The following is a 27,708-nucleotide window of genomic DNA, read 5'->3' on the forward strand; positions in this document are numbered from 1 at the left end:
CCCGCCCCCAGCTCCCATGGCCACGCCTCCTCTCAATGGCTCCTCCCTCAGCAGTTTCCCTAGCTGGAGCTCTCAGGCCCCACTCCCTCCCCAAAGCTCCGCCCTCCACTGGCTCCTCCCTCTCTTCCTCCGGCCACTCTTCTGCTGGTGGTCTTTCCCCAGCTGCCCTGTACCCACCCTCTCTCCTCCTTCAGCTCCTCCTTGTCTTCCAACTCACAACTACCCTGTCCCCGCCCCACCCCTCCATAATCTCCTCCCTCCCACCTCCTAGTGGTCCTTTCCCCTGCTCACTTGTTCCATCCCCTCCCCTCAGCGGCTTCCCCCTCCTTCAACCTAGTCCATCTTCTCCGCTGACTCCCCCGCCCCAGCTCCTCTGTCCCCGCCCCCTCCCCGGGACTCCTCCCTCCGCCCCCCCAGCTCCTCTGTCCCCGCCCCCTCCCCTGGACTCCGCCCTCCTCCCGGTTCCCCTCCTGGCATCCCCTCTCCTCCTCCCTCCTCCCTGCTCTCCCTCAGTCCCCGGCTCCTCTCCCTCTTTCTCCCTCTCCTCCTCGGGCGGAGGCGCCCACCGCGGCGGCCCAGCGGGGACCGGACCGGCCGCACCGCAGGTAAGAACCCAGCGCGGCCGCCCGGGGGCTGCGGGAACCCAGGCTGCGCCGCCTCGTCAAGTGCGGGGGGCTTCCTGAGCCCTGGCTCCGAGTCCTGGCTGCCCGGCTTTCCGCTTTCCGCGTGCGCCATGTGTATGGTGTGTGTCTATCTGTCCGTTTCTGGGCACCTGGGTCTCTGTCTCTCCCCTCCTCTCCCTCTGGCTGCAGCCAATTCACACCCACACACCTCTGTCTCCGCCCCTGATGCACAGGGACCTGAAGGAGGCTGATCCCCCGCAGTGTGGACTTCCCCGAGGGCCTGGAGTGCCCCCAACTCCTCCTCACCCCTCCTTAGCCCAGGTCTCACCATCATCCCAGCCCTGATATTCTGAGGCTGGTCCTGCCTGCAGCCTAACCTGTGTAACATTAGACCAGTCCTTCCAAAGTCTAACTCACATACCTCTCACTGTTTGTCCATTCATTCTTTGGACAACTCTGAGACACTTTCGTACTCCTGGGCACTGCTCTAAGGTCAGGCTAGGCAGGTCCTTCCCACAGTCTCACTTCCATCCCTCCGGCCTCACACCTGCAAGGTTGGGTGGGAAAGCAGACCTTCTGGGGTTCCACAGAGGGACTCAGCCGACGTCGCTGTCCTTCACCCAGGAAGGGCTCTGGGGAAGGTGGGCGAGGTGGTGGCCAACACCTGGGCCAGAGCCGGAGTGAGCTTTTGCATGCCCACAAGGTCCCCACCCTGTGTGGCAGGCGTGTGGGAACTCCAGATGGCTTAAAAGATCACTGGGTTAGGAGCCTCACGCCTTAACACCACATTTCTGTTCTGCCTCTGGCTTGGCCAAGTCCTTTCTCTCCCCTACCAGCCTCAGTTTACCTCTCTGCAATTTGCAACCCTGTGTGTGCTGTGTGGCTAATGGAGGGACAGACTCTGTGTGTGTGTGTGTGTGTGTGTGTGTGTGTGTGTGTGTGTGTGTGTGTGTGTTCTGAATTCTGTGTTCTACTCTGCATTGCACCCCCCACCCCCAGCAGGTCCTCACCCTGCTGTGGTTTGCCTGGAGGGAGGATTTTGGGAATGCCAGGCAGAACAGGACACTCAGCACTAACCTAGCTGGCCACCAGCCTACCAGGTTGGGGATGCCACTACCTCAGTCGGTCGGAGCCCTGAGATGTTACCATCTGCCCTGCGGGCTCCTCCTGGACTCAACCTGATCCTGCAGCCGCTGAGTCTACACCCAGATTAGCTTTCAAGGCTTGGAGCAGAAAGTGTGGCTGCCCCAACCATAGACAGACAAAGCTCAGGCCTCTTGTCCATGAGTTTCACAAATATTTATCTAGTGCTTTCTCTCCTGGGTCCCTCTTCCAAGACCCAGCAAGAGAGGGGGGAAATCTGGGTGACGGCAAAAGGAATTGAATAGACCGATGACCCCGCCCCTGGGCAGGCAAACACTAGTCCCCTGACCTTGGTCTTCCTGGAGAACTTCCCAGTCTTCTCACCCTCCCCAAAAGAGGCAGTCAGATGTGGCTACATAGACTCTTGACTTTCTGGGTCTTCTCTCTTTCTCCCAAAAGCCAAAGAGGGAGGAGAGAGAAGCAAAGGGGAGTCTGCTTGGAATCCTGGTGGGTTCATAATTACGCCTGAGTGTTTGCTAATTAGGGGCTGCTAATTAGATATATCATTAAGGGCCTTGCCTAGGGGGCTAACTGTGCAGTGGCCCTTTAAGAATCACCCCTCTCCCCGCCCCTGCCCACACACACACACACACACACACACACACACACACACACACACACACCCTGCTCACTCCTTTTCGGGAAGTTCTGCCAACATGCTGCCTCCCTCCCCCAGAGAACCTGCTCCTGGTCTGTGGGTGTGAGTTGGGGCAGGCTGTGGGTTAGACTTCCAGAGGAACTTTTCAGGCTGACATGGAAGGTGGAAATTCCTGGAGACCTGAGGCTGGAGGTACCCCAGGGCATCTCCTGAGAGGGCAGCCGGCTCAGGTGACAGCTCCTCTGGCCCGCCTTTTCTCTATAATAGGCAACTGGGTTACCATAGCAACATGAGGGCGGGGCGGGATCCCGCTCAGACCTTGGGCACCTTTCTGGGGCGAGTGGATGCTGGGTGACCTGAGAAAATTGCTTCACTTCTCTGAGCCTTGGTCTTCTACTTTGTGGACTGAGTGGAAGGCTCCTCCCCAAAGGCCAGGTGTCGTCTTGGCAAGGACAGTCAGAGAAGGTGACACAAGAATGAAGCCCTAGAAGAAGAAGCCTTGAGGCTCCCAGGGAGAAACCTGAATGGTGTGCACAAGGAACAGCAGAGGGGAGAATGGCTGGAACAGGGCAGGCAGGCTGTGGAATGTTCTGGAAAGGGGATAGATGGGAGCTCGTGGGTGCTTATAATTAATTTATTATTGTGTGCACGTGTGAGGTCAGAGGACAGCTTTGCAGAATCAGTTCTCTCTTCACACCTCTCCTTTGGCCACGACACACTTACCACCTCCCCCAAGTAAATAAAATGTAATAAAACACAAAGTAAACACAGAAAGACAGAAATAGCCACTCAGACCCAGAACCTACCACAGCCCCCTCGAGGGCCACGTTGACATGACTAGTGTTGCCAGTGGACTTCTGCCCTCCAGCGCCAGGCTCACACAGAGGCCTCCCGCCTTCTCTGTGTCTGGCATCTTTCACTCCGCCCCATGTCTCAGGATCCGGTTCTTCTGGGCCATCACATCCAGCCCTCATTCCCTCCCTGCATAGGGCAGTATACTACTCCACTGCTGTTTCTGCATTTAATTGTTGGAGGGGCTCTGGGTTCTTTCAAGGTTGGCTCTGTTATAGATAAAGCTGACATGGACGTTCTCCTGGGGACCTTTTGGTGAGACGGGTTTATAAGCCTGTCCTAGGAACAGAGCTGCTGAATCATAGAGTGTGTGATGGTTGGCTGCAGGCTCCCAAGGTATTCTGATTTATTTATGTTTCTAGCATTTCACGAGGCCCCTCTCTCCTGGACATTCCTATGTCTTTTCCTCTGGGTGTCCATGTGGTTATCTCTGTGTTTTCCTGAGTCTCCTTGTCTCCTGTGCTGGTTCCCAGTTCACCTCTGTCTTGTAGCCTAACAAACTAGGACTTTATTGTTTGACAGTGCTGGTGGTGAAACCCAGGGCTTTCTGGATCCTAGGCAGGGGCTCTACCACTGAGCCACACCCCAGCCCCTCACTGGGGGATTCTAGGCAGGGGCTCTACCACTGAGCCACACCCCCAGCCCCTCACTGGGGGATTCTAGGCAGGGGCTCTACCACTGAGCCACACCCCCAGCCCCTCACTGGGGGATTCTAGGCAGAGGCTCTACCACTGAGTGACACCCCCAGCCCCTCAGTGGGGGATTCTAGGCAGGGGCTCTACCACTGAGCCACACCCCCAGCTCACACTGTGCCTTTTGAGTGACAGGGAGACATCTGATCCACTCACTTTGATTTTCTGCTCCTCCCCTCAGGACCCCACCACTCCTCATGGGTCCCCTGGCCTTGGTGGGGGTTGTGCTCCTTCTGGGGGCACCCCACTGCATGGGGGAGGCCACTCCAACGCCTTCCCTGCCGCCTCCCCCTGCTAACGACAGCGATGCCAGCCCAGGCGGCTGCCAAGGTTCCTACCGCTGCCAGCCAGGGGTGCTGCTGCCTGTGTGGGAGCCCGACGACCCATCGCTGGGAGACAAGGCTGCAAGAGCCGTGGTGTACTTTGTGGCCATGGTCTACATGTTCCTGGGCGTGTCTATCATTGCTGACCGCTTTATGGCGTCCATCGAGGTCATCACGTCTAAGGAGAAGGAGATTACCATCACCAAGGCCAACGGGGAAACCAGCGTGGGCACTGTGCGCATCTGGAATGAGACCGTGTCCAACCTCACGCTCATGGCCCTGGGCTCCTCAGCTCCTGAGATTCTCCTGTCTGTCATCGAGGTCTGTGGCCACAACTTCCAGGCGGGTGAGCTGGGCCCGGGTACCATCGTGGGCAGCGCCGCCTTCAACATGTTTGTGGTCATTGCTGTGTGTGTGTATGTCATCCCGGCTGGCGAGAGCCGTAAGATCAAGCATCTGAGGGTCTTCTTCGTTACGGCCTCCTGGAGCATCTTTGCCTACGTCTGGCTTTATCTCATTCTAGCAGTCTTCTCCCCGGGCGTGGTCCAGGTGAGTAATGACCAACATCCCAGGGGAGCCTGGTGGCTTTGGAGCGTCTGCGAGCGTGTGTGTGTGTGTGTGTGTGTGTGTGTGTGTGTGTGTGTGTGTGTGAACAGAACCACCAGATACAGCTGTGCCAGTCACGCTCTGCACCGGAGGGCTGAGCCAAAAGCAGCTGAGTCAGAGATGCAAGTAGAGAGTGTTGTGCCCACCCAGAAGGTAATTCCCAAGGCTGTGCAAGGGCTAACAGAGCCCAAGGTCCATGTAAAACATGCCTCGGCTTGCCACTTAGTTACCTGAGAGCACTTCTTTTGCATAATTTATTCCTGACTTTGCAATAAGACATCTCTATTTGCATAATTCACACTACACTGGCATAGGCCAGCCCCCCCCCCAACACCCCCCTGTGTTCTGACAGCGCAAATCAATTTGAGTAACTTGGTACATTTACATAATATATCCACGGACTGGCATCTATGGTACCCGCATCTGCATAATTTATCTCTCCGTAGGGCCGGAGAGACAGGGGCAGTTTGCATGGCTCATTCATTATTCATCTTCAGTTCAGATTCAGTGTCGTTTATACTCCCATCCAATTGGCAGAGACACCAGCAGAGGCCGGTGTCCACTTTGCATAATTTATTTCCACGCCGAGACAAACTCAAAACTCACAGCTGCCTGGCTCACACCCCGATTCCCACAGTTCTCCACCTCTTCCGCGTCCAGTGTCTTCACCTGCATCCCAGCCTGTCCTCAGCTTCCTTTACAACATTCGGTTAATTTATTTCCCACAATTCTAAGACGGCTGCCTCTATTTGCATAATTTATTCATGGGTCTGGCCTAATTCGTTTCTGCACATGCATAATTTATCTGTGGTGCCCAAGACGCACTCATTCACGCCGTACGTGATCCGTTAACTCCTGTCACTTAACAGATCCTGCTCTAGAAGGACCCAGACATAAAAGTGCTTTAGGGTTGGCATCAAAGTGGAGGCTGCAGGGATTATCTGGGCATCGGGGTTTATGCCTGTAATCCTAGCACTAGGAAAGCTGAGGCAGGAGGATTGCTGTGAGTTCAAGTTCAGCCTGGGTAAGTAACACAGTGAGAATGTTTCAGAAAAACAAAAGGAGGTGGAGATGTAGCTAAGGGGTAAAGTATTTTGCTAGCCCTCATGAGGTCTTGGGTTCCATCCCCAGTATGGGAAGGAAGAAGGAAGGGAGAGAGGAAGGGAGAGGAAAAAAAGACACTACAGGATCAAAGAGAGTTTACACCTAAACTATGGCTATAATACATATATAATAATAGGCTCCTAGCAGCCCTGGCAGAAGTACAGGATAGGGCACCGGACAGTTTTCGGGTTCTCTTAAAAAGGACAGTATCCTGGCTTAGGGTCCAAAATACTCTTTGTGTGAGTATGTGAGGTGTAGGTTTTCCTGTGAGTGGGCATATGTGTGCAAATACAGGGGTCAGTGTCAGGGGCTTCTTCAGTTGCTCTCCACCTTATCCTTTGAGTCAGGGTCTCTCTCTGAACCTGGAGAACACCGTTTAGCTAGACATGCTGGCCCTTGAGCTCAGGGGTCCTCCTGTGTCCACCTTCCCAGCACTGGGGTTACAGACACAACCCCCTCACATAGCATTTTATCTGGGGTTCTGAGATTCAAACCCAAGTCCTCATGCCTGCATGCCAAGACCTTTACCCACTGAGCCACTTCCCCAGAGTGTACACACACACACACACACACACACACACACACACACACACACACACACACACTAGGTTGTCTCACATCAACTACTGATTAAGAAAATGCATGGAAGGCTTGCCCCTAGGCTAGTCAGCTGGGGGCATCTTCTCAACTGAGGTTTCCTCTTGCCAAAGGACTCTAGATTGTGTCAAACATATTTTTGAGAGAGAGAGAGAGAGAGAGAGAGAGAGAGAGAGAGAGAGAGAGAGAGCTGTGAAGAAGGAGTTTTAGACACTATAGGTGAGAGGTAGGGAGGGGGCGGAGTGGAGAAGACATGAGAGCCATTTGTGACCTCGAGGGCAGAGGGATGATGGAGCATGGCAGAGCTCCAGATGGAGAAGTGGTGCCCAGAGTCCCTCAGAGTCCAGGAGCACCAAGGAGATCAGCCTGGCTCCAGATGTCCCCACAATTGTTATGTGACTTCAGGCAAAGCCCATACCCTCTCTGAGCCTCTATTTTCACAGTTGAGCCATGAAAGGGGGTATCCTAGGTCACCATAGAAAAGGAGGATTGGTTCATAGACCCTGAAGCCAAGTGTCTGGGTCCCTCTGTGTCCTTGGACAAGTTCCTTTGTCTGTGGGTCTTTCCAGTGCTGAGTTCCCAGGGCTGCTGTAAGGATGACTGAAATCATTTTGCAAGGAAGGCCTTGAATCGGTGTGCCTGGAACAGAGTCACCGGAGCTCTGCTTCCCACAAATGAAATCATTGATGCAACCAGCTTCTCCAAAAGTCAGTGCTGAGTGAACACTGAGAGGCTGAGATGCTCTCACAGAGCCAAGTAAAGGTGTGTGCTGCGGCACATCCATCCCGCACAGAGGAGCCTCATGCTAGGGCCTGTGAGTATAAGTAAGCTGAGTTGAAGGGAAAGACCACTGGACAGGCAGAAGGGGAGTGGGGTGGACACTGGGTCTGACATAGGCATTTGAAACCTCAAAGCCCACCCCCGATGACACACCTTCTCCAATGAGCCCACATCTACTCCAGCAAGGCCACGCCTCCTAATCTTTACCCAGACAGTTCCACTAACTGGGGACCAAACATTCAAACATATGGGCCTATGGGGGTCATTCTCTTTCAAACCACCACACTTACACTCCCAAATCACAGCCCGTCATCAAAGGAAGACAAGACGGGAGCTGATGCAGAGGGGATGGAGGAGTGCTGCTTCCTGGCTTGCTCCCCCAGGCTTGCTCAGTTTGTTTTCTTATACACCCCAGGACCACTTACCCAGAAGTAACTAGCACCCACAACGGGCTAGGTTGGCTCACATCAACTACTGATTAAGAAAATGCATGGAAGGCTTGCACGTAGGCCAGTTAGCTGGGGACATCTACTCAACTGAGGTTTCCTCTTTCCAAAGGACTCTAGATTGTGTCAAATTGATATAGCACCAGCTAGCACAGATGGGGTTGATGGATAGGTGGGTGGATGTGTAGGGGATGGATGGATGGATGGATGGATGGATGGATGGATGGATGGATGGATGGATAAATGGATAAATGGATGAGTGGACAGACACATGGATGGATGAGGTGGGGGGATAGGAGGGTAGACACATGGATGGATGGATGGATGGATGGAAGATGGATGGAGAATGGATGGATAGGACAGTTGGATGGATAGTTGGGTGGACACGTGAGTGGATGATGGACAGGTGGGTGAGTAGACACATGGATATATAGGATGGGTGGATAAGTGGGTTGACACATGGATAGATGAATGGAAGATGGATGGATGGATAGATGGATGGATGGATGAGTGGATATATATGGGTAGATGAAATGAATGGATAGGTTGGTAGATGTGTGGGTGGACACATGGATGGGTGGATGGATGGATGGATGGATGGATGGATGGATGGATGGATGGATGGATGGATGGGTGGCTAGACATATACGAGTGGGATGGTTGGATGCGTAGGACAAATGGGTGGATGGGTGGGTGGGTGGATGGATAGATGAATAGGTGGGTGGACACATGGATGGCTTGATAGATGAGTATATGTGTGGAGAACCCAGGAAAAGCAGAAGTGAACAGATATGGACAGGAGAGAGACACAGCATGCGGAGTGCTCACAGTCTGCCGCCTACAGGTGTGGGAGGCGCTGCTGACACTGGTCTTCTTCCCGGTGTGCGTGGTGTTCGCCTGGATGGCGGACAAGCGGCTGCTCTTCTACAAGTACGTGTACAAGCGCTACCGCACCGACCCTCGCAGCGGAATCATCATTGGGGCAGAGGGCGACCCGCCCAAGAGCATCGAGCTGGACGGTACATTCGTGGGCACCGAGATCCCAGGTGAGCTGGGCGCACTGGGCACGGGTCCTGCCGAGGCACGCGAGCTGGACGCCAGCCGGCGTGAGGTCATCCAGATTCTTAAGGACCTGAAGCAGAAGCACCCGGACAAGGACCTGGAGCAGCTGGTGGGCATCGCCAAGTACTACGCACTGCTGCACCAGCAGAAGAGCCGTGCCTTCTACCGCATCCAGGCCACACGGCTGATGACGGGCGCGGGCAACGTGCTTCGAAGGCACGCCGCGGATGCAGCCCGCAGGCCCGGGGCCAACGACGGCACGGCCGACGACGAGGACGACGGCGCCAGCCGCATCTTCTTTGAGCCCAGCCTCTACCACTGCCTGGAGAACTGCGGGTCCGTGCTGCTGTCGGTGGCCTGCCAGGGCGGGGAGGGCAACAGCACCTTCTATGTGGACTACCGCACAGAGGACGGCTCTGCCAAGGCAGGATCAGACTATGAGTACAGGTGAGTCCCAGAACATGTGACTCAGGTACAAGTGGGACCCACGTCAAGGTGAGTCCTGCTCCGGGAGGTTCTCGGGCCCAGGTGGATCCAAATGCAGGTGAGTCCTGGTCCGGGAGGTTCTCGGGCCCACCTAAATCTCACTACAGGTATATCCCAGGTCCAAGTGAGTCCAAGTATAAGTGGGTCCTGGGCAAGTCACACGAGAGAAAAGGAGACATGGTGCCTCCTTGGGCTGAGCCTCAGGACTGCCTTTAGTGTCTCCCTTCCCTACTATATGCAGATCTGTAGAATGGATGTATTCATTCATCATTCATTCCTTAATGATCCAGCCATCATTCATTCCTTTACTCCACTGAGCCACACCCCCAGCCCCTCACTGGGGGATTCTAGGCAGGGGCTCTACCACTGAGCCACACCCCCAGCCCCTCACTGGGGGATTCTAGGCAGGGGCTCTACCACTGAGCCACACCTCAGCCCCTCACTGGGGGATTCTAGGCAGGGGCCCTACCACTGAGCCACACCCCAGCCTCTCACTGGGGGATTCTAGGCAGGGGCCCTACCACTGAGCCACACCCCCAGCCCCTCACTGGGGGATTCTAGGCAGGGGCTCCACCACTGAGCCACACCCCCAGCCTCTCACTGGGGGATTCTCGGCAGAGGCTCTACCACTGAGCCACACCCAAGCCCCTCACTGGGGGATTCTAGGCAGAGGCTTCTCTACCACTGAGCCACGCCCTAACTCCGATCTGGGAGGAAAAGGCCTCCCTGCTGCTTAAATACATTTACAGAGTGCCTACCACATGCCGTTACAGGTGATGTGTTGATGGAGCCACACTGCTGCTTTCCACCTTGCCCCAGTTACCTGTGGTTCTTGGTGCATAGGTACACCTTTGTAATGCCTACAACTTTACCAAGTTCTTGGCCTCCTGGAGGACATGTGTTGGTCATATGTCACAATTCTCCCGCTCCCCAAATGTACCAGACATCATTCTGGGGAAGAGAAAGTTGCCTTTGAGATTTTCCCTTTAACATTCACAAGTTGTCTGTGCCTCTTATTTCTGGACCATGATGGTGTTTGTTTGTTTGTTTGTTTGTTAAGACAGGGTTTCTCTGTGTAGTCCTTGCTGTCCTGGAACTTGCTCTGTAGACCAGGCTGGCCTCAAACTCAGAGATCTGCCTGCCTCTGCTTCTGCCTCTGCCTCTTCTGGGGTTAAAGGCATGCACCCCACCTCCCAGCATGCTGGAGTTTTTGTTTATTTGTTTGTTTGTTTGTTTAATTTAATAAAATTGAGCAGAGTGGACATGGTGAATCTCCAGGACCTGCTTGCATTTCCCAGGGTCTCCATGGCATTCTTTGGCATATCCTCTTCCCTTTCCTCCCATAAATCCAAAAGTAAACATGGCACTTGAATGCCACATCTCAATGGCACCCTTCATTCTGGCTGTTTCTCAGACTTGCCATGACTTTTGTGTCTCCATTTCTCTTTTCTCCCATTTTCATGTGTATGAGTGAGTGGTGTGAGCATATGTGTGTATAGGAATGTCTGAATGTGTTTAGGTTCACATGTGTGAGGGTGCTTGTGGTGTTGGGAATCACCCTTGATCTCTCTTCTACCTCATTCATGAGACAAGTGCTCCCATCAAACCCAGAATTTGCATATACAGCTAGTCTAGCCAGTCTGCTCCAGGGATCCCGTCTCCGACTCCTGGGGCGGGAATCACATGTGGGCCCTGGGGATCTGAACCCAGGCCCTCAGGCTTGTGCATCAAGCATGTTCGCCACCGGGTTTCTCCTCTCTCCCCGGTCCCAGTGCATCTGAAGCTAGGCCAGGTCCTGGAACCGCCTGCGTTTTGAGTTGACTTTATATTTCCTCCGAAAGAGACGGAGTTGTGTACCTACCTTGCTGCCTTCCTGCTGGAGGCCAGGAAGGGAAACCGCGTCCTTGGTGCACTTCACAGCTACACAGTGTCTGCTCCTTTGTTGCTGGTAGGCTCCAGTTCGATTATTTGATAAAGATGCAGCTATCTCCATGTTCTGCTATCCCCTGCGTTGGAATCTCAAGTATCTTATTTTGGAATTCCCAGGTTTTTGTTGTTTAGGCAAAAATCTTCTGTTGCTCAGGCTGGTCTGGAACTTTGTATATAGCCCAGGGTGCTCCTGAACACCTCATCCACTACCTGCCTCTCCTGAGTGGTGAGACCACAGGCAGGCACCACCACACCTGGTTGGTGCAGTCCTGGGGATGGAACTGGGCTGTCATGGCTGCTCGGCAATTGCTCTGCCAGCTAAGTCACAATCCCAGCCTGTAGAATTCTGTGATTCTAACATGGATGTGCCCAAAATATCACTAGATAATTGGTTTTATTTTGCTTGACACCATCCTGGCTGTACAGCCCAGGCAAGCTTCAAACTGATGATCCTCCTGCCTCCACCTCCCAAGTGCTAATTTTATAGCTGTGAGCCACCTCATCCAGGTAAACTTCATTGAGTGCTTCTGTATGAACTCAGTGAACCCTCCTCAAGCAATGAGATAATCTGCTGCTCTTGGCTCTGTCATACATCTGACAGAGGTCATACATCCTCCTGAGGTCGGAGGTCACACAGCTGACTCCATGGTTGAGGTGGGCTCGCAGCTGGTGGTCCCAGTTGGCTGGGAGCCACAGAGGACAGTGTCTGTCAAGGCAAGGGCTGCAGTAACTGGGAGCCCCTGTCCCTCTGTTCCTGATCTTGCCACTTAGTTCTAGGACCCTGGATTTCCTGGGTCCCTCCCACCGGGCTGGGATTCTCCTAGAAAACCTTTGTATAAAGCTGGTCATAGTAATGGAGGCTACCACTTTCCAGTCCCAGAGCCCCAGTCCAACGTGGTACTGAGCCCCTCATCTGCAGGGTTCAGAATTCATTAACATCTCAGACTGTATGGGGTGTGGCATACCCACAGAGCACCTGCGTAGTCTCCCGGTGAGTGGCTGGGGTTATGACACACCCATCGGGAACCTGCATAGAATCCCCCAGTGAGTGGCTGAGGGTATAACATATCCATAAAGCACCTGCATAGAATTCCCCAGTGAGGGACTGTGGTATGTCTGCATCACCATGTTCAGCTTTTGAGGTTTTTTGTTTTACTTTAATTTTAGGTTACATTTTTAAAGTTGTTTTTGTTTGGTTTTATGTGTATGAGTGTTTTTACCTGCATGTATATGTCTGCAAGCACGTGTGTGCTTAGTACCCACAGAAGTCCCAAGAGGGCATCAGGTTCCTTAGTACTGGAATTATATAAATAGTTATGAGCTACCGTGTGTGTGTGTGTGTGTGTGTGTGTGTGTGTGTGTGTGTGTGTGTTGAAAATCAAACTCAGGTCCTTTGGAAGAGCAGCCAGTGCCCTTAACCGATCCAGCCCTTACATTACATTTCTTATTTGTGTCTGCGTTTGTACCGTGTGTATGCATGTGTGGAAGTCAGAGGACAATTTATGGGGGGAGTTTCTGCGCTCCGTCCTCCATGTGAGTCCCAGAAATCAAACTCAGGCCATCAGGCTTGGTGGCAATCACCTTTACCCACGGAACCATCTTGTCCAGCCCTGCTTTATGTATTTATGTATTTATTCATTTATTTATTTATCTACCTATTTATTTATTTATTTATTTATTTATTTATTTATTTATTTATTTTTAATCAGAGGAACAACAAGGTCTGTTCCAAAGTCCCTAAATCTCCGCTACTCACCTTTCACTCCCAGCACCACCCACGGCCCCTAGAGCTAGTTACAATTACAGAATCTAGAAGCTGAGGGACTAGCACCGCACTCCCACTTCAGCAGATAGTAAGAGGACCTGAGGGCTGAGTAGGACCCTAAGGCCCATCCTGGGGGGCTGGAGGGATGGCTCAGAGGTTTACCAGCACCTGCTGCTCTTCCAAAAGACCCGAATCTGAGTCACAATACCCATGCAGGGCGGTACACAACCTTGTACCTCCAGCCCCAGGGCATCTTCTGGCTTCTGCGGGCACCGCACACACATGTGCGCACAACAAGAGTGGCACCCTCTGGTTCTCTTCTGCAGCGAGGGCACGCTGGTGTTCAAGCCCGGAGAGACGCAGAAAGAGCTGCGCATCGGCATCATCGACGACGACATCTTCGAGGAGGACGAGCACTTCTTCGTGCGGCTACTGAACCTGCGTGTGGGCGATGCTCAGGGCATGTTCGAGCCCGACGGTGGCGGGCGGCCCAAGGGGCGGCTAGTGACGCCGCTGCTGGCCACCGTCACCATCCTGGACGACGACCACGCGGGCATCTTCTCCTTCCAGGACCGCCTACTGCACGTGAGCGAATGCATGGGCACCGTGGACGTGCGCGTGGTGCGCAGCTCCGGTGCGCGCGGCACCGTGCGCCTCCCCTACCGCACCGTGGACGGCACGGCCCGCGGCGGCGGCGTGCACTACGAGGACGCTTGTGGAGAGCTGGAATTCGGCGATGATGAGACCATGTGAGCGCGGGTGGGAGGGAGGCGGAGCCTGAGAGAGGGGCGGGCGGGCCTGAGGAAGGGCCCCCGGCTAAGAGTGGGGTGGGGCCGGGGTAAACCTGACCTGAAGAACAGCCCTAAACCGGGCGGTGGTGGCGCACGCCTTCAATCCCAGCACTCTGGGGAGGCAGAGGCAGACGGATCTCTGTGAGTTCGAGGCCAGCCCAGGCTAGAGCGCGAGTTCCAGGACAGCCAGTGCTACACAGTGAAACGCCGGTCTTGAAAACAGAGAACAGCTGTGACAGGCAATGGGGTGGGGCTAGGGTTAGGTGGCTGTTGAGAGATGGACTTGGCTTGTTGTTGAATGATTTGACTAGGGATGGGGCAGGGCTAATGCGGGCAGAGTGCGGGAAATAGTCTTTGCTGGAGATGGGCAGGGCCAAGATGGGCAGGGCCTGAGAAACGGCATCTGGCTGAACGATGGAATGGGGCTATGGCCGAGTGTGGAACCAGAGTAGGGCAGGCCCTGTGAAATGGACTTGACTAGGAGGTAGTGCGGGCCAGTGTAGACGGAGTGGGGGTAGGGGAGGGAGGGGTGAGGGTGCAGGTTTTCCTGGGAGTTCGTGGGGCCATGCAGACAAAGGGATCCTGACTGGGCCAAGGGGTGGAGCCCAAGCACAGGTCGGTAGAGACAGGATAGGATCTTGACGGTGGGAGGGGCTATGCAGAGACAAAGTTTGATGGGGCCGGTCGAGGGGAGCAGCTCGGGAGAGGATCATGGCTCATCTGTGGAAGGGAGGAGACAGCGTTGAGGAGATCCAGTAGGGCTTTAGGATGGAGAAGAACTTGAATGGGCCAAGCTGGAAAATGGAAAATGGCTGTAAAGAAGGGAGAAAAATCTGAGAATGGGCGGGGCCTGGGTGGACCTTGGGTGGGAGAGTCAATTGGGCTGTGGAAGCAAGGAAGTGGTAGAGGATCTTTAGAAAGGGGTGTATTTGGGGTGGCCTACTGGGGCCAAGCTAGAGAAAGCTTGGCTGAGTCGAGGGGGCGTGGTCGAGTGGTGGGCGGGGCCTTAGATGTGGGAGGGATCTGAGAGGTAAGGCTTGAGACAGCCTGGGAAGAGCCTGGGAAAAACGTGGGAAACTTGGGGGGCCCAGGGAAGAGACACGCGATTTGGGGGTCCTGGGGCACGGGGTCCTGAATACTGGTTGGTGCCTGCGTGCAGCGTGTGCCCTGTAGATGCGCAGACGGACAGGGCATTGCAAACTCTGGTCCCTGGCACCGCCTCAGAGTCCCTGGAGGCCCGAGCTCACCTCCCCCGCGCCTGCCCGTCGCAGCCAGTGCTGCTCCTCCGCGCCCGCCGCCCCCGCAGCGGCTGGCTCCCTCCTCCTTCCACCCACGCGCTCCCTCCAGCCCTGGGGCCTCCGCCTCGCCTTCATCTGGCCGGTGACGGCTCTCCAGCCCTGAATCTCTGACCCCCCAGGCTATGCCTCTCTGGAATCCTGGCTCCGTCGTCAGTCTCTCGCTCGCTGTCTCGGGTTATGCTTTAGTCATAGGACCTGCACAGCTGTCCACATTTCTCTTTGGGGCGGGGGGGGGGGGGATCATGTGACGGCTACTTGGGGTGACCAGCTCTATCAGCATCCCTAGCCTCGTCTCCCCAAAACTCAAGAGGCAGAAGGAATGGCAGAGTTGTCCTTTTGTGGTTCTGGTCCTTCTGATTGTCTAACCCGCTTCCTTCCTGCTGCTGCAATCCCATGGGCCTCTCCTCCCCCACGCGGCTTCCCCAGCCTGGGACACCCTCTGTCCTCCCCCGCCTCCCGCCTCCGCCCAAGCTTCCAGCTGTGGCTACAGGAGACAAGAGAACGGGAGGCTAATTAGCGTTTAGGGAAACACATCCTTCCTCTGACGGGCAGGCGCTAATTAGGGGAGCTTTGGAGCAACCAGGCTGGAGTGGAGGCCTGGGCAGGATCAACACAGAGACTGGAGGAGTCAGAGACTTAGCAGGGAGACGCAAGGAGAAGGAGGCAGCCGGGAGAGAAAGGGCTGAATGTAGGAAGAGACTCAGACCCAAAGAGCCGGGGTCATCAAGACGAGGGGAGACAAGTTGGCAGAGAGACTGGAGTCTGAGAAGGGTGAGGGGTAGTAGAGTTGAGTTCCTGGGAGCCAAGGGAGAGTAGCTGGGGAGGGAAGATCTCAGGACAGCCCTTCCCTGGTCTAGCGCGAGACTCTCTTGGTGTCCGGTCCGTTGGAGTTCTCCTGAGTTGCCTGTCAGAGCACTGATTGACATACTTGTCACCGAGCATCGGCTACTGTGTGTTAGCGTTTTGTGGGGCATCTAGGAGAGCGCACGACAAAGTGTGTGCCACCATGTCCGTGTATCCCTGTGTCTGCTTGGGAATTTGAGGAGCCCAGAGTGTCTTGGGAGACCTCCTCATCCAACCCCCACTCCCAGATGTGGTGTTTCAGCACCGCGGACAGCGCCCAAACCAGGCCCGAGGCCCGAGCTGCCCCTGCACACTGTTTTGAAACCCAACTGGGTATGGTGTTGCTTGCCTGTAGTCCCAACAGGTGAAGCTGGAGACTGGAGGACTGCCATGAGTTGCAAGCCAGCCTGAGCTGCAGTGTGAAAACTGGTTTTCCAGACAGAGCTGGGGATGAATCCCAGTTGGGAGAGTGTTTAGCATGCCTGAAGCTCTGGGGTCCAGCTTCAGTAGCGCGGTAGCCCACATCTCTAATCCCAGCACTCAGGAGGTGAAGGAGGAGGGTCAGGTGTTCAAGCTCATCTTTGTCTATACCTCAAGTCTGAGTTTTTATTTATTTATTGGAGTGTACATGATGTGTGTGGAGATGTGCATGCTACAGCCCACATGTGGAGAGTAGGGGACAACTTTGGGGAGTCCTTTTTTTCCTTCAACTTTTTGCATGGGTTCTGTGGATCAAATTTAGGCCACCGGGCTTTCGAGGCAAGTGCCTGTACCCACTGAGTCATTTTGCCAGCCCTTCCCATAGAGTTTGAGGCCCACCGGGGTCCATGAGACCCTGTCTCGAATAAATAATGTTCAAACCCATAGAGTGGAGGTGGGTGTCTGTCCCTACATGGCAGTGTCTCTGTGTGCTGTGCGAGTTCACTTGTGCAGATGTGTTGATTGGATTATTGCCTGGTTAGGAATCTTCCACCTGATTGTGTTAACTCTATTCCATTTGGGTGCCACTGAGAGACGAAGACAAAGAATACAGACAGAGAAGGGCCAAGAGAGGGGAGAGACGGAGGCAGAGAGATAAAAGACACAGAGAGTGGCAGGGAGATGATGGTGGACAGAGACACTGACAAGCAGAGAGAGACACTGAGGGAGATACACACAGAAAGCAGGTGGTGTGAAGAGAGGAAAGGCAGCCTGGAGTGATGGGGCATGCCTGCCATCCTAGAATTTTAGAGGCAGAGGCAGGAGGATAGTGAATTTCAAGCCAGAATGGGCTACCTAGTGAGTTCCAGCCCAGCCTGAGCTGCATAGTGACACACTGTCTCACAAAACCCAAAAGCAACACATCACAAAAGAGCAAGGTCCGTGGAGGAGCATTAGGAGGGTCCCACGGGGTGACAGTGTCTGCCTCAGGCTGTGCTGGGGGTGTCTCTCAAACGAACAGGCATCTGTTCCCTGCGATCATGCGCTGCAGGGGGATGGCTGGGCGGATGGCTGTGCATGTGGGCGGGTGACTGGTGGAGCTTCCTCTATTGGTGACTGCGTGGGTGGGGTGTTTGTGTGGCTGGGATCTGGGGCCAGGCCTTATGGGGCTGGCTACATACACTGTTCCTCTAGCCAAGAGTTGCTGGCACCCAACCTGTGAACATTCCTTGCTGTGGGACTTGGAGATTGCAGGGAGGGGTAGGAGGTGTGTGGGTTCAGTGCCTTAAGGGGACAGGTATCATTGGGCTATTCCCTGCCTCACCCTGGTTACCATGGGAACAGAGAACCTGGGGGGGCGGGAACTGGGCACATTAGGCTGATTTTCCAAATGTGGTCAGGATGGAGGGCGGAAGCTGTGAATATTTTGTACTAATAGATTTAATTAATTAGTTGTTTCCTTCCTTCCTTCCTTCCTATAGCTCAGGCTGGACTTGATCTCATGGTAACCCCCTGCCTCCTCCGCCTCTCAAGTAGTTGGGATTACAGATCCAGCTTTTTGTTTTTTATGTGCACACGTGTGCATGCACGTGTGTGTGTGTGTGTGTGTGTGTGTGTGTGTGTATGTGTGTATGTATGTATGTATGTGTGCGCGCGTGCACGTGCACGTGCGTGCTCATATGTGTGGAGGGCAGAGGACAACCTCAAACATCATCTACAGAGGCACTGTCCACCTCTTTTGAGACAGATCTCATTGGTCTGGAGCTCATAATTAGGCTGTCTAGCCTGTCTTCATCCCACAGACACGCCACCCTGCCAGGCTTTTTAACATGGGTGCTGGGGAATTGATCCCGGGTCCTTATGCTGTCATAGCGAGGGCTTGATCAACTGAGTCATTTTTCCAAGCTCCTTCCAGGGCCCAGCTTCATTCATGCATGTTATTTAAGTCTTCGGGGTTAGGGTTGTTCCCAACAAACGGGGACAAAGTCATGACTCTGTCCTGGGGTGGCTGCATTTTCATGGAGCCCCTCCTAAATTCCACCAAGGGCCGGGAGTATCATCTTGAAGTGGCTTTGGGGTGGGGGTGGGGGTAACTTGACACTTTTTTTCCTGCCTGTGCCTCCCCCAGGAAGACCCTTCAGGTCAAGATAGTGGACGACGAAGAGTATGAGAAAAAGGACAACTTCTTCATCGAGCTCGGCCAGCCCCAGTGGCTTAAGAGGGGCATCTCGGGTGAGGGGTGAAGAGATGACTATGGGAGAAGCAGGGGGCCCAGGGTTGGGGACCCCCCGGGGGGGCTCGCGAGCCTGAGCTTTGAGGAGAAGCGACTCTCTCATTGTGTCCCTGTCTCTGTCTCTCCCCAGCTCTGCTACTCAACCAAGGTGAGTGAAGGGACCTCTGGGTGTGGAGGGGAGGAGCCCCTGGAGCCCCAGGGGTGGACTTGGGGGCAGGTTGGAGGTGAGAGGTGGATTCGGGATGGGTGAAGATTGGAGCCAGCTGGGGCTGGGAAGGGAGGGGGTTGTGGAGTTCAGGATGACGTGTATAACCAAAGTTGGAAGAAACTAAGTTATGAAATCAGGTCTGAGCTTGTGGCATGGTCTGTATGAATCAGGTTTGGCATTGGTTGGGACAGGGGTGGGGTGGGTTTGGGTTATGAGATCCATCTTCCCACTAGGCCAAGGCAAGAATCGAAACAGGTGGTTGCCAGGGGTTGAGATGGGACTGGATTAGAACCGGAGTCAGTGTTTATGCTAAAACTGAAGTTAGGGGCTGGTGAGATGCTTCAGCTGTTACAAGCACTTGCTGCTCTTCCAGGAGACCCAAGTTCAGTTCCAGCAACCATGCTGGTTTACTTACAACCACCTGTAACTCCATTTGCGGGGTATCTGACGCCCCCTTCTGGCCTCCCCAATCACCTGCATGTGCACGCAAGCACACACACACACACACACACACACACACACACACACACACACAATTTAAAATTTTTAAAGCTGAAGTTGGGATTTGAGGAATTTGGGTTAGAAGTGGGGTCAGGCTGAGGACAGCTCAGTCAGTGGGGTGCCTGCCCAGTGTGTACAAAGCCCTTGATCCCATCCCCGGCACTGGGGTGATGAAGGCCTGCAATCCCTGCCCTTGGGAGATGAAGGCAGGAGAGTTAAGAAGCTCAAGGTCATCCTCAACTACATAGAGTTTGAGTCCAGCCTGGGCTATCAAAAAAACAATAATAATAAATAAAAAACAGACAGACTTGGTAGCCAAAGCCTTTAATCACAGCACTTGGGAGGGAGGCAGAGGCAGATAGTTTTCTGTGGGTTGGAGGACAGCTAGGGAAACATAGAATCCCTGTCACAAAAGAGCCACCCCTACCCCCCAAAAAATGGTGCCAAGGTTAGAAGTTGGGGGTCAGAGTTGAGGTTAGAGCCAGTGGCTTGGATAGAGCGACCCACCGTTTAGAAGCAAGAGCTACACTGTAGCTTACAGTTAGGATTAGTCTGAGACTAAGATGTATCAAGAAGTCATGGAGCTGCTGTAACAAACAGGCCTAGCATTGCCTGTTTGCTACAGGAAGTAGCAAATGCTTGCGGCAGTGCTTTGTTGCATAGGCAAAGTGTGTCAGTCTTCCTTTGCGGCAGGTGGGTTTCCTCTCCCGTGGGGCCTTTTCATCCTCTGCCTCCACCTGCCATTGAACTTGTTTTGTGTCCTCTCTGGACCCCCAGCTGCCTTCAGAAAATCCCCAGGATCAAAGGGGAGGTCCTGGAGGCCCACCACTCCATCACTTCTCCCATCCCCGTTCTATTGGCTGTAATTTAGTCACCTGGCCGTGCCCCGATGCAAGGAATGTTGGGAAATGTAGTCCACCTGTTTGCCCACAGACTGGGATGAACTGGTAGCTGTCTCTGCCACATGGCTAAGTTTGTTGTTAGCCATGTTGTCTAGGAGTGGAGTTGGGAATGAGGCCTAGGGCTGGGTACAGGGTGCAGGACTAGAGCGTGATGTTAGAGTGACATTTGGGACCAGGCTTAACTCAGCCACTCTATCAGGTAGATGCTATAACTGTACCCATCAAACAGATGTAGAAAATATGGAACAGAGAGGCTAAGGCACTGCCTAAGGTCACACAGCCTCCACCATGTGAACCCAGAGTCCATTACTAGGACCTCATAGGCTGAGGGAACAGGTGGTCAGATGGAGCTGGACAAGTTCACTGAAGTCCCAGAGAGAACAGATAGTGAAGTCATTACCGGCCCTGTTAGGCATGCCTCCTGGATATCTAACCTCCGCCCTCATGCTGCAGGAGATGGGGACAGGAAGCTGACCGCCGAGGAGGAGGAGGCTCGGAGAATAGCGGAGATGGGCAAGCCAGTTCTCGGGGAGAACTGTCGTCTCGAGGTCATCATTGAAGAGTCTTATGACTTTAAGGTGATTGTCCTGGGCCTTCCCTTTCCTAGAGCCTGTCCTGAGCTATGTTGGGGAGGGGTGCGGCTCAAGAAAGGAAGAGCATGTCAACATGCCAACCTCAAAGTTGGGTACTACGGTGGGGTCCCTGGGTAGTCTCCCGGGCCAGCTTCAGCACTGGATGGTGGACAGCACGCAGCTACCTTCCTAGACTGGGCTTGTGGGTGTGATTCTCAGCCCCAGAGACCCCCACCGTACCACCCTGGGGCACACATGGGTAGCAGTTCACTCTCTCTTCCCCCCAGAACACCGTGGATAAACTTATAAAGAAAACGAACCTGGCCTTGGTGATTGGGACTCATTCGTGGAGGGAGCAGTTTTTAGAGGCAGTTACAGTGAGCGCAGGTAAGTTAAGGGGGCGGTGAGAGCCAGGGGAAGGGATGGAGAGACAGAGACACAAAGGTACTCCAAGGGGGGAGCGGAGAGGACAGATGGGGACCAGCTGACAGGCAGAGAGCGAGCACAGTCAGATGGAAGCAGACAGGAGAAAGTTGAGGACACTGTGCAGTGAGTCTTAGCTTTGACTTCCACCCGAGGTAGGTGGGGGACCCTAGTAGTAGCATCAGGAAGTTAGAAGATAGATAGGTGAAATGGCAGCGGGCCTCCCCCAGACAACCCTGGGCTCCTCTGTTGCCATGGAGACAGTCACCAGGGCGCCGGGTTCTTTCCCACCTGCTGTGGTCCTCACCCTTCTTAGTTCTCCCGCGGACCCGCAGCGCCCTCGTGTGGCCAGAGGCACGGTGGCAACTGGATCCGCAGATTCGATCTTGGAAAGTCACACAAATTGCACGACACAGATGGGGAAACTGAGGCTCAGGTAGAGACAGAGGTGGCCTAAAGTCTCCGAAACATTTTATAATAAGATCAGGGCTCCCTCCCATACATAATATCAGGTTTCCTTTGGGGTGGCCTCACCTGGAGGGACTAATACGTAAGGAATTATGGTTAAAGAAAGTGGTGGTGGGTAGGGAGATGGCTCAGCAGGCAGAGGCAATTGCTGCCAAGCCTGGCAGTCTAAGTTCGATTCCCAGGACTCATACAGTAGGAGATAACTGACTTCTGTAGGTTTTCCTTTGCTCACCACACACTAAATAAATAAATAAATAAATAAATAAATGTTTTTAAAAAAAACTATTGAGTGTAGTTCAAAGTCAGGGCTGTGGAGATATGAGGCCAGCCTAGTTGACACAGCCCTCTGAAGCCACAACTTTTAATGTGTCTGAGGGAGTTCACAGCATAGTGGAGAAGATAGACATGTCACAAAACATGTCACAAGACAACCCGGGGGAGACAGAGGTAGGAGGAGAGACCCCGAGAGCCCACATGAAGCTCCTCATCCAGCCTGAGGTGAGGGAAAGGCTTCCTGGAAGGGACCATGCTAAAGCTCCCACTGGGGACAATAGGGTACAAGGAGGGGGAGGGTAAGCGTGGCCCTCCTGGGTAGGGGGAGCAGCAAGGACCCAAGCCTTTGAGCATTTGGAGATGGCGATTTAACTTGGGGTATGTGGAAGGGGTTGGCCCCAAGGCTAGAAAGCAGGAGTCTGGATGTGAGGGCAGTAGTGAGCCCTAGTGCAATGCAGGGCAGAGCTCGGAGAAACCTTGAGTCCCAGCCTGTGCCTGTCTGCACTGGCCTCGGCTGTCTCACGACCTGGTTCAGGTACCAGGAGTTCAGCAGAAAACCCAATCAGGAATGGCCGGAGCTCACCACGGACTGTTTCATTTCATTTGTTTGTTTCTTTGTTTACGTATCTATTTGTTTGTTTATTGAGACAAAGTCTCATTATGTGATTCTGGTTGGCCTGGACCTCTTCCTGGAGACCAGGCTGGCCTCAAACACTCCGATATCCTCCTGTTTCTGCCTCCCAAGTGCTGAGACTAAACACATGCCCCAGCATGCCTGGATCTGGCTCCTCTGTTGCCTTCTCATCCTCGGTTTTTACCCTCATGGTTGCCGAATGGCTGCTGCATCTCCAGGGGCCAAGTCCTAGCAAGAACAGACAGAAATTAGGGGAGCCAGGAAGGTCAGAGTGTCTGTTGAGTTTCCGACTTTTGTTTCTAATTCCATTTTACTTGTGGTTGAGGCTAAAAGTTTGGCTCTCGCAGAACCAAGAAACCACAAAACCCACTTGGATAAGTACAAACTCAAGCCTATTTCTTTCTTTGGCAAGCCTGTGGTTAAGTAAGTTAGAAAAGACAGAACGGGATGTGACTGGAGTCCTCTGGGGGGAGGGGGCACACTCTGCCCTCACCACTGCAGGTGTCCTGTTTCTTAGAGAGAAAATTTGGGAACTTGTGGTTGGTCCTGGCAAGCAATTTCAGGATTCAGAAGCTGGCCTAGCCTTGCCTTGCCTCCCGGCCCACGGCCTGGTGCCTGCTGGCCACTGGCCACCTCCCTTATCAGCACCCTTCCAGCTATAATACTTGGCACCCAAGAGCCTGCTTTTTTTTTTCCCACTCATCGCCTCCTGCTTATCAGCTCAGGCTGAGCAGGGTTCCAGATACTTCCGTACTTTTCAAATCACACAAATCACTGGGTGCTAAAAGTTAATCAGGTCACAGAAAGGGACAGGTTGGGCCTTTCTACAAAGCTCAGAAAATAAACACATACAGGGTGCCTGTACCAAGGGAGCTAGGGCATTTCAGAACCTCTCCTTTTGTCTCATTGCCAGAGGGGGGGGGGGCTGTTGCAAGGGATTATGGGAAAGTATGTATTTTAGCATTGCTAGAAGCAGGGGATTCTGGGAGAGGGCATATTTTTATCCGAGGACGTGGCTGTTGCTAACCTCAAGGGATTCTGGGAGCTTGGCTAATTTTAGCTGGCTGTTTTGTCTCTGTCTTGCTCCTGGAGACTCTGGGAAAGCCAGTGTGTTTAGCCGACTATGGGGTCTTGGCATTTGTTTGGTTGGTGGTCCTGGTTATGGAACTCAGAACCCCTCACATGGTAGGCAGGCAGTCTACCTCTGAGCCAAAGCCCCCCGTCACTGCGGTGACTCCTCGCAAAAGTGAATATTTCTAGCTGTACAGATGGCTGTCCGTGGCTGTGAGGACTTTTGGAGAAATGACTATTTTTAGCTCAAGACATGGTCATCTCTAGCAGCCAGGGTTTGTGAGACACAGAGTAATTTTAGCAAGGGATATATGGCTTCCTCTAGCTTTGAGGGGTCCATCCAACACTCCTTTGGCTGCAAGGAATGCTGGGAAAGTAAGTAAATTTACCTGTATCCAACTCTTAGCTGCAAGGGATTCTGAGATGTAAGTGTGTTTGTGTTTACCCAGTCCCAACACTCCCCTAGCTGCTAGGGATGCTGGGAAAGTAAGGATATTTACCTGTATCCAACATTCTCAGCTGCAAGGGATTCAGGGAAACTGAATTTACTTAAGCCCAATATTTATTCTCTTAGCTGCAAATCTGAGAAAGCAAATAAGCTTCCCTCAGTCCAGTACTCTTAGCTGCTAGGATTTCTGCGAAATTACACTTACCTGGGCCCAACACTCTCTTAGCTGCAAGGGATTCTGAGGAAATAAATATATTCCTCTCAGACAAACATTCTCTTAGCTTCAAGGCATGCTGGGAAAGCAGTTCATTTGGAACTGTCTGGAAACCTAACACAATGGAGCTGTGTAAGCAAGGAAGTCTGAGGCATGGTGTATGCCCCAGCTGGGTCATGTGCCCACAGGGGACGAGGAGGAAGAAGAGGACGGGTCTCGGGAGGAGCGGCTGCCATCCTGCTTTGACTACGTGATGCACTTCCTGACGGTGTTCTGGAAGGTTCTGTTCGCCTGCGTCCCTCCCACGGAGTACTGCCATGGCTGGGCCTGCTTCGGTGTCTGCATCCTGGTTATTGGTCTACTCACTGCCCTCATTGGAGACCTGGCCTCCCACTTTGGGTGCACAGTGGGCCTCAAGGACTCAGTCAACGCCGTGGTCTTCGTAGCCCTGGGCACCTCCATCCCTGGTAACACCCCGGGAGGCGGCTCACCAGGAAAATATGAGAGGGCCAGGGAGGGGCCCTTTGGGTGCCGCGTGTGGGCTGACCCTACTACCCCAGAGCAAGTGGGTAGTGTCACGGGGAACCATTAGAAAGCAGACTCGGGTTCCATAGGAAGAAGGGGAGGCCACCACAGGGGCTGGGGGTGGACTCAGGGTTCCCGGAAAACCTCACAGAATCCATTGTTGGGTGAGGATCCATAGAGACAGGTCCTGCCCAGGTGAGTTCACTGACCCAGGTGGTGAGAACCGGGCAGTGATTCTCAGAGGTGCTTGTATGTAGATCTGAGAGCAGCGTGAGGGAGTCGTTCCTTCTCCGTCTGCCATGTAAGTTTCAGGGATCAGACTCGGTCCTCAAGCTCGGTGACAAGTGCATTTATTTACCTGCTGAGCCATCTTGCCAGCCCAACACCTGGCCTTTTACATGAGCACTGGGGTCCAAACTCCTGTTCTCATGATATTCCCAGGGAGCCATCTTGCCAGCTCAAAAATCACTATGTAGAAGAGCCTGGCCTCAAATCCTGATCATCTTGCCTCCACCTTCAAGAACTTGGATTACAGGCATGCACTTTTTTTTTAATGAGATAGGGCCTCCATCTATGGTCTCAGTTGCCCTGGATGGTGATGTAGCCCAGGCTGGCCCCATACTCATGGCGATCTTTTTGCTTAAGCCTCCCAAGTGCTGGCATTTCAGGTGTACACACCACCCTGGCTGAATCTCTGAGTTTTAACTCAGATGTGAATAGAGTCCGACCAGGGAGGGTGAACTTGCCACAGAAACGGGGCGGTGTCCTGTGTTCTGCCTAAAGGCTGTGGCCACGATCAAATCAACCCCAGCAAACCTGGGTGAGGAAAGCACCCTCGAGACAAGATGGGAGAGACTTTGTTCCTTCATCAGCAGGGAGGGCACATGTGGGGACACACAGTTGTTTCCAGAGCGGGTGTGCTGGGAGGACAGCTGGACAGCGGCAGGCCCTCCAAAATCAAAAAGTGGACCCCATTAGCATAGCGCTATGCCGGCCTCGCAGAGGGACATTGAAAGTAGGCAGTGGAGCCTACTGATTGCATGAAAGTCCCAAAGAAGTGTTCCACCAACAATGGAGCCTACTGCATGCAGACAGATCCCACAGGAAGTAGGTGAGGGCTCAGGGGCGGTGCAGGGGGCCCCTCTTCACCCCTGTGCCTTGTCCTTGTAGACACGTTCGCCAGCAAGGTGGCCGCGCTGCAGGACCAGTGTGCGGACGCGTCCATCGGCAACGTGACCGGCTCCAACGCGGTGAACGTGTTCCTGGGTCTGGGTGTGGCCTGGTCGGTGGCCGCGGTGTACTGGGCGGTGCAGGGCCGCCCCTTCGAGGTGCGTACAGGCACGCTGGCCTTCTCGGTCACACTCTTCACCGTCTTCGCCTTCGTGGGCATCGCAGTGCTCTTGTACCGGCGCCGGCCACACATCGGCGGCGAGCTGGGCGGCCCGCGGGGACCCAAGCTGGCCACCACTGCGCTCTTCCTGGGCCTCTGGTTCCTTTACATTCTCTTCGCCAGCCTCGAGGCTTACTGCCACATCCGGGGCTTCTAGGGCCCTAGCCACCGCCGTGAGGTTGGGGGCTCGATGGCATTTGCTCTTGGACCCACCTCTGTCTCTGTCCAGACTCAGCCCGGGCCCCCTGGGACTCCTCTCCTAGGCTCCCTCCTCGCCAGCCCTCTTCCTGGGATCAGCCTCCCTTTCTGCCTGGATCCCATCCCTCGACTTCCCTTCTCAGCGGCACCCCGCTCCAGCCCATCCCCTTGTAAGTTTCAACTGAAATCGGAAGCCAGGCACCCACCCACCAGACACCACCTTCTCTGCCTCCCTGGACACCCAGCCTGACTCTGTCCTCCCGTGTCTCCGTCCCTGCCAGCCACAACCTTCCATCTGTGCCCCCGGACCTTAAAACGTCTCCCAAGGTACCTCAGAGGGAGGCTGTGCCATCCCAGGATGCTACCCTTACCCCCAACCCTCAGGGAGCTCCCTGCAGTCCCCAGGGGAATGAACAAGTGGGTGTGTGCAAGAGGTGGGGCGGGCGCGCGCTTTTCCTGACCTCTCCCATTCAGAGGCTTGGAGAGGGAGAAGGGACGTTTGGAGTTTCTGTTCCCCAGGCTCAGCCGGAGGAGGCACATCTTGAACCCACCACTTCTGACATTCCAGCGCCCTACTCGCCCTCCACTACCTCTGAGAGCCCAGCCACGCCTTGGAGGGAGGGGCCTGTGTGTGTATATATAGTGTGTTTGGGGGAGGGGGGACACGGGAGGGTGCATGTCTTGGGGGAAGGGGCGTCGACAGACTTTCCCTTTTCGAGAGGGCAGCAGGACTCGCTCATCCTTGAGAATCCGCGTAGTGGAGGAGCCTGAGAATCAAAGGGAGTCCAGCCGACCTCCCCTGACAATATTCTAGAAGGTTCATTTTGCCCTCAGTGCCAGCCAATCCGGGCAGGACCCTCGAAGAGGAGACCGAGGGTCCCAGAGGACCAATGCTACAAGCCAGCAAACGCTGCCACATCTCTGCCTGTTGGGGGGCGGGGGTGGGGGGAGGGTGGGGGGGTCTGGGTGGGCATTTTTAACTTTGTGGGCCGCACATCTGTTGGTAGGCCACCTGCATTTTCTTACTGTTGATGTTTCCTGCCCAAAAAGACATCCTTGGGGAAAGGGGAGTGATGCCCACTCCTCGTGACCCTACGACCCTCATAACCTCCTGCTTCCCCTAAGTTATTGTTATTATGATTATTATTTTTGCATTTTCTCGTCCAGTTGTGCATCGTACCCATTACCCACTGCCCTTCTCACCCCCCTGACACATCAGCATCACCCGCTGTCCCTTCTCTGTGATTTCTGTAAAAATTGCCATAAAACTTTGAAATTCTGCCTGAACAA

At 54.1% G+C, this 27,708-nt stretch overlaps 1 protein-coding gene across 1 annotated transcript; it reads left to right on the forward strand.

Annotated features, from left to right (window-relative positions):
- Window positions 1–472: 472 nt before the first annotated feature.
- On the forward strand, window positions 473–27,708 carry Slc8a2 (solute carrier family 8 member A2). The gene is made up of 10 exons (XM_006991452.4): window positions 473–605; window positions 4,090–4,780; window positions 8,609–9,273; window positions 13,333–13,755; window positions 18,487–18,590; window positions 18,722–18,739; window positions 20,656–20,780; window positions 21,062–21,161; window positions 24,494–24,772; window positions 26,001–27,708. The coding sequence occupies exons 2-10, from the start codon at window positions 4,106–4,108 to the stop codon at window positions 26,375–26,377; spliced, it is 2,766 nt and encodes a 921-aa protein (XP_006991514.1). The 5' UTR covers window positions 473–605; window positions 4,090–4,105; the 3' UTR covers window positions 26,378–27,708.

The sequence above is a fragment of the Peromyscus maniculatus genome, chromosome 1, assembly GCF_049852395.1.
Source record: "Peromyscus maniculatus bairdii isolate BWxNUB_F1_BW_parent chromosome 1, HU_Pman_BW_mat_3.1, whole genome shotgun sequence".
Taxonomy (NCBI): domain Eukaryota; kingdom Metazoa; phylum Chordata; class Mammalia; order Rodentia; family Cricetidae; genus Peromyscus; species Peromyscus maniculatus.

What these genes read in the sequence shown, in the direction of transcription:
- Slc8a2 (XM_006991452.4), top strand. Translation starts at nt 4,106, where the DNA reads ATGGGTCCCCTGGCCTTGGTGGGGGTTGTGCTCCTTCTGGGGGCACCC. An exon ending in TCTCCCCGGGCGTGGTCCAG is followed by an intron (nt 4,781 to 8,608) that starts GTGAGTAATGAC and finishes TGCCGCCTACAG; the next exon opens with GTGTGGGAGGCGCTGCTGAC. An exon ending in GGATCAGACTATGAGTACAG is followed by an intron (nt 9,274 to 13,332) that starts GTGAGTCCCAGA and finishes TCTCTTCTGCAG; the next exon opens with CGAGGGCACGCTGGTGTTCA.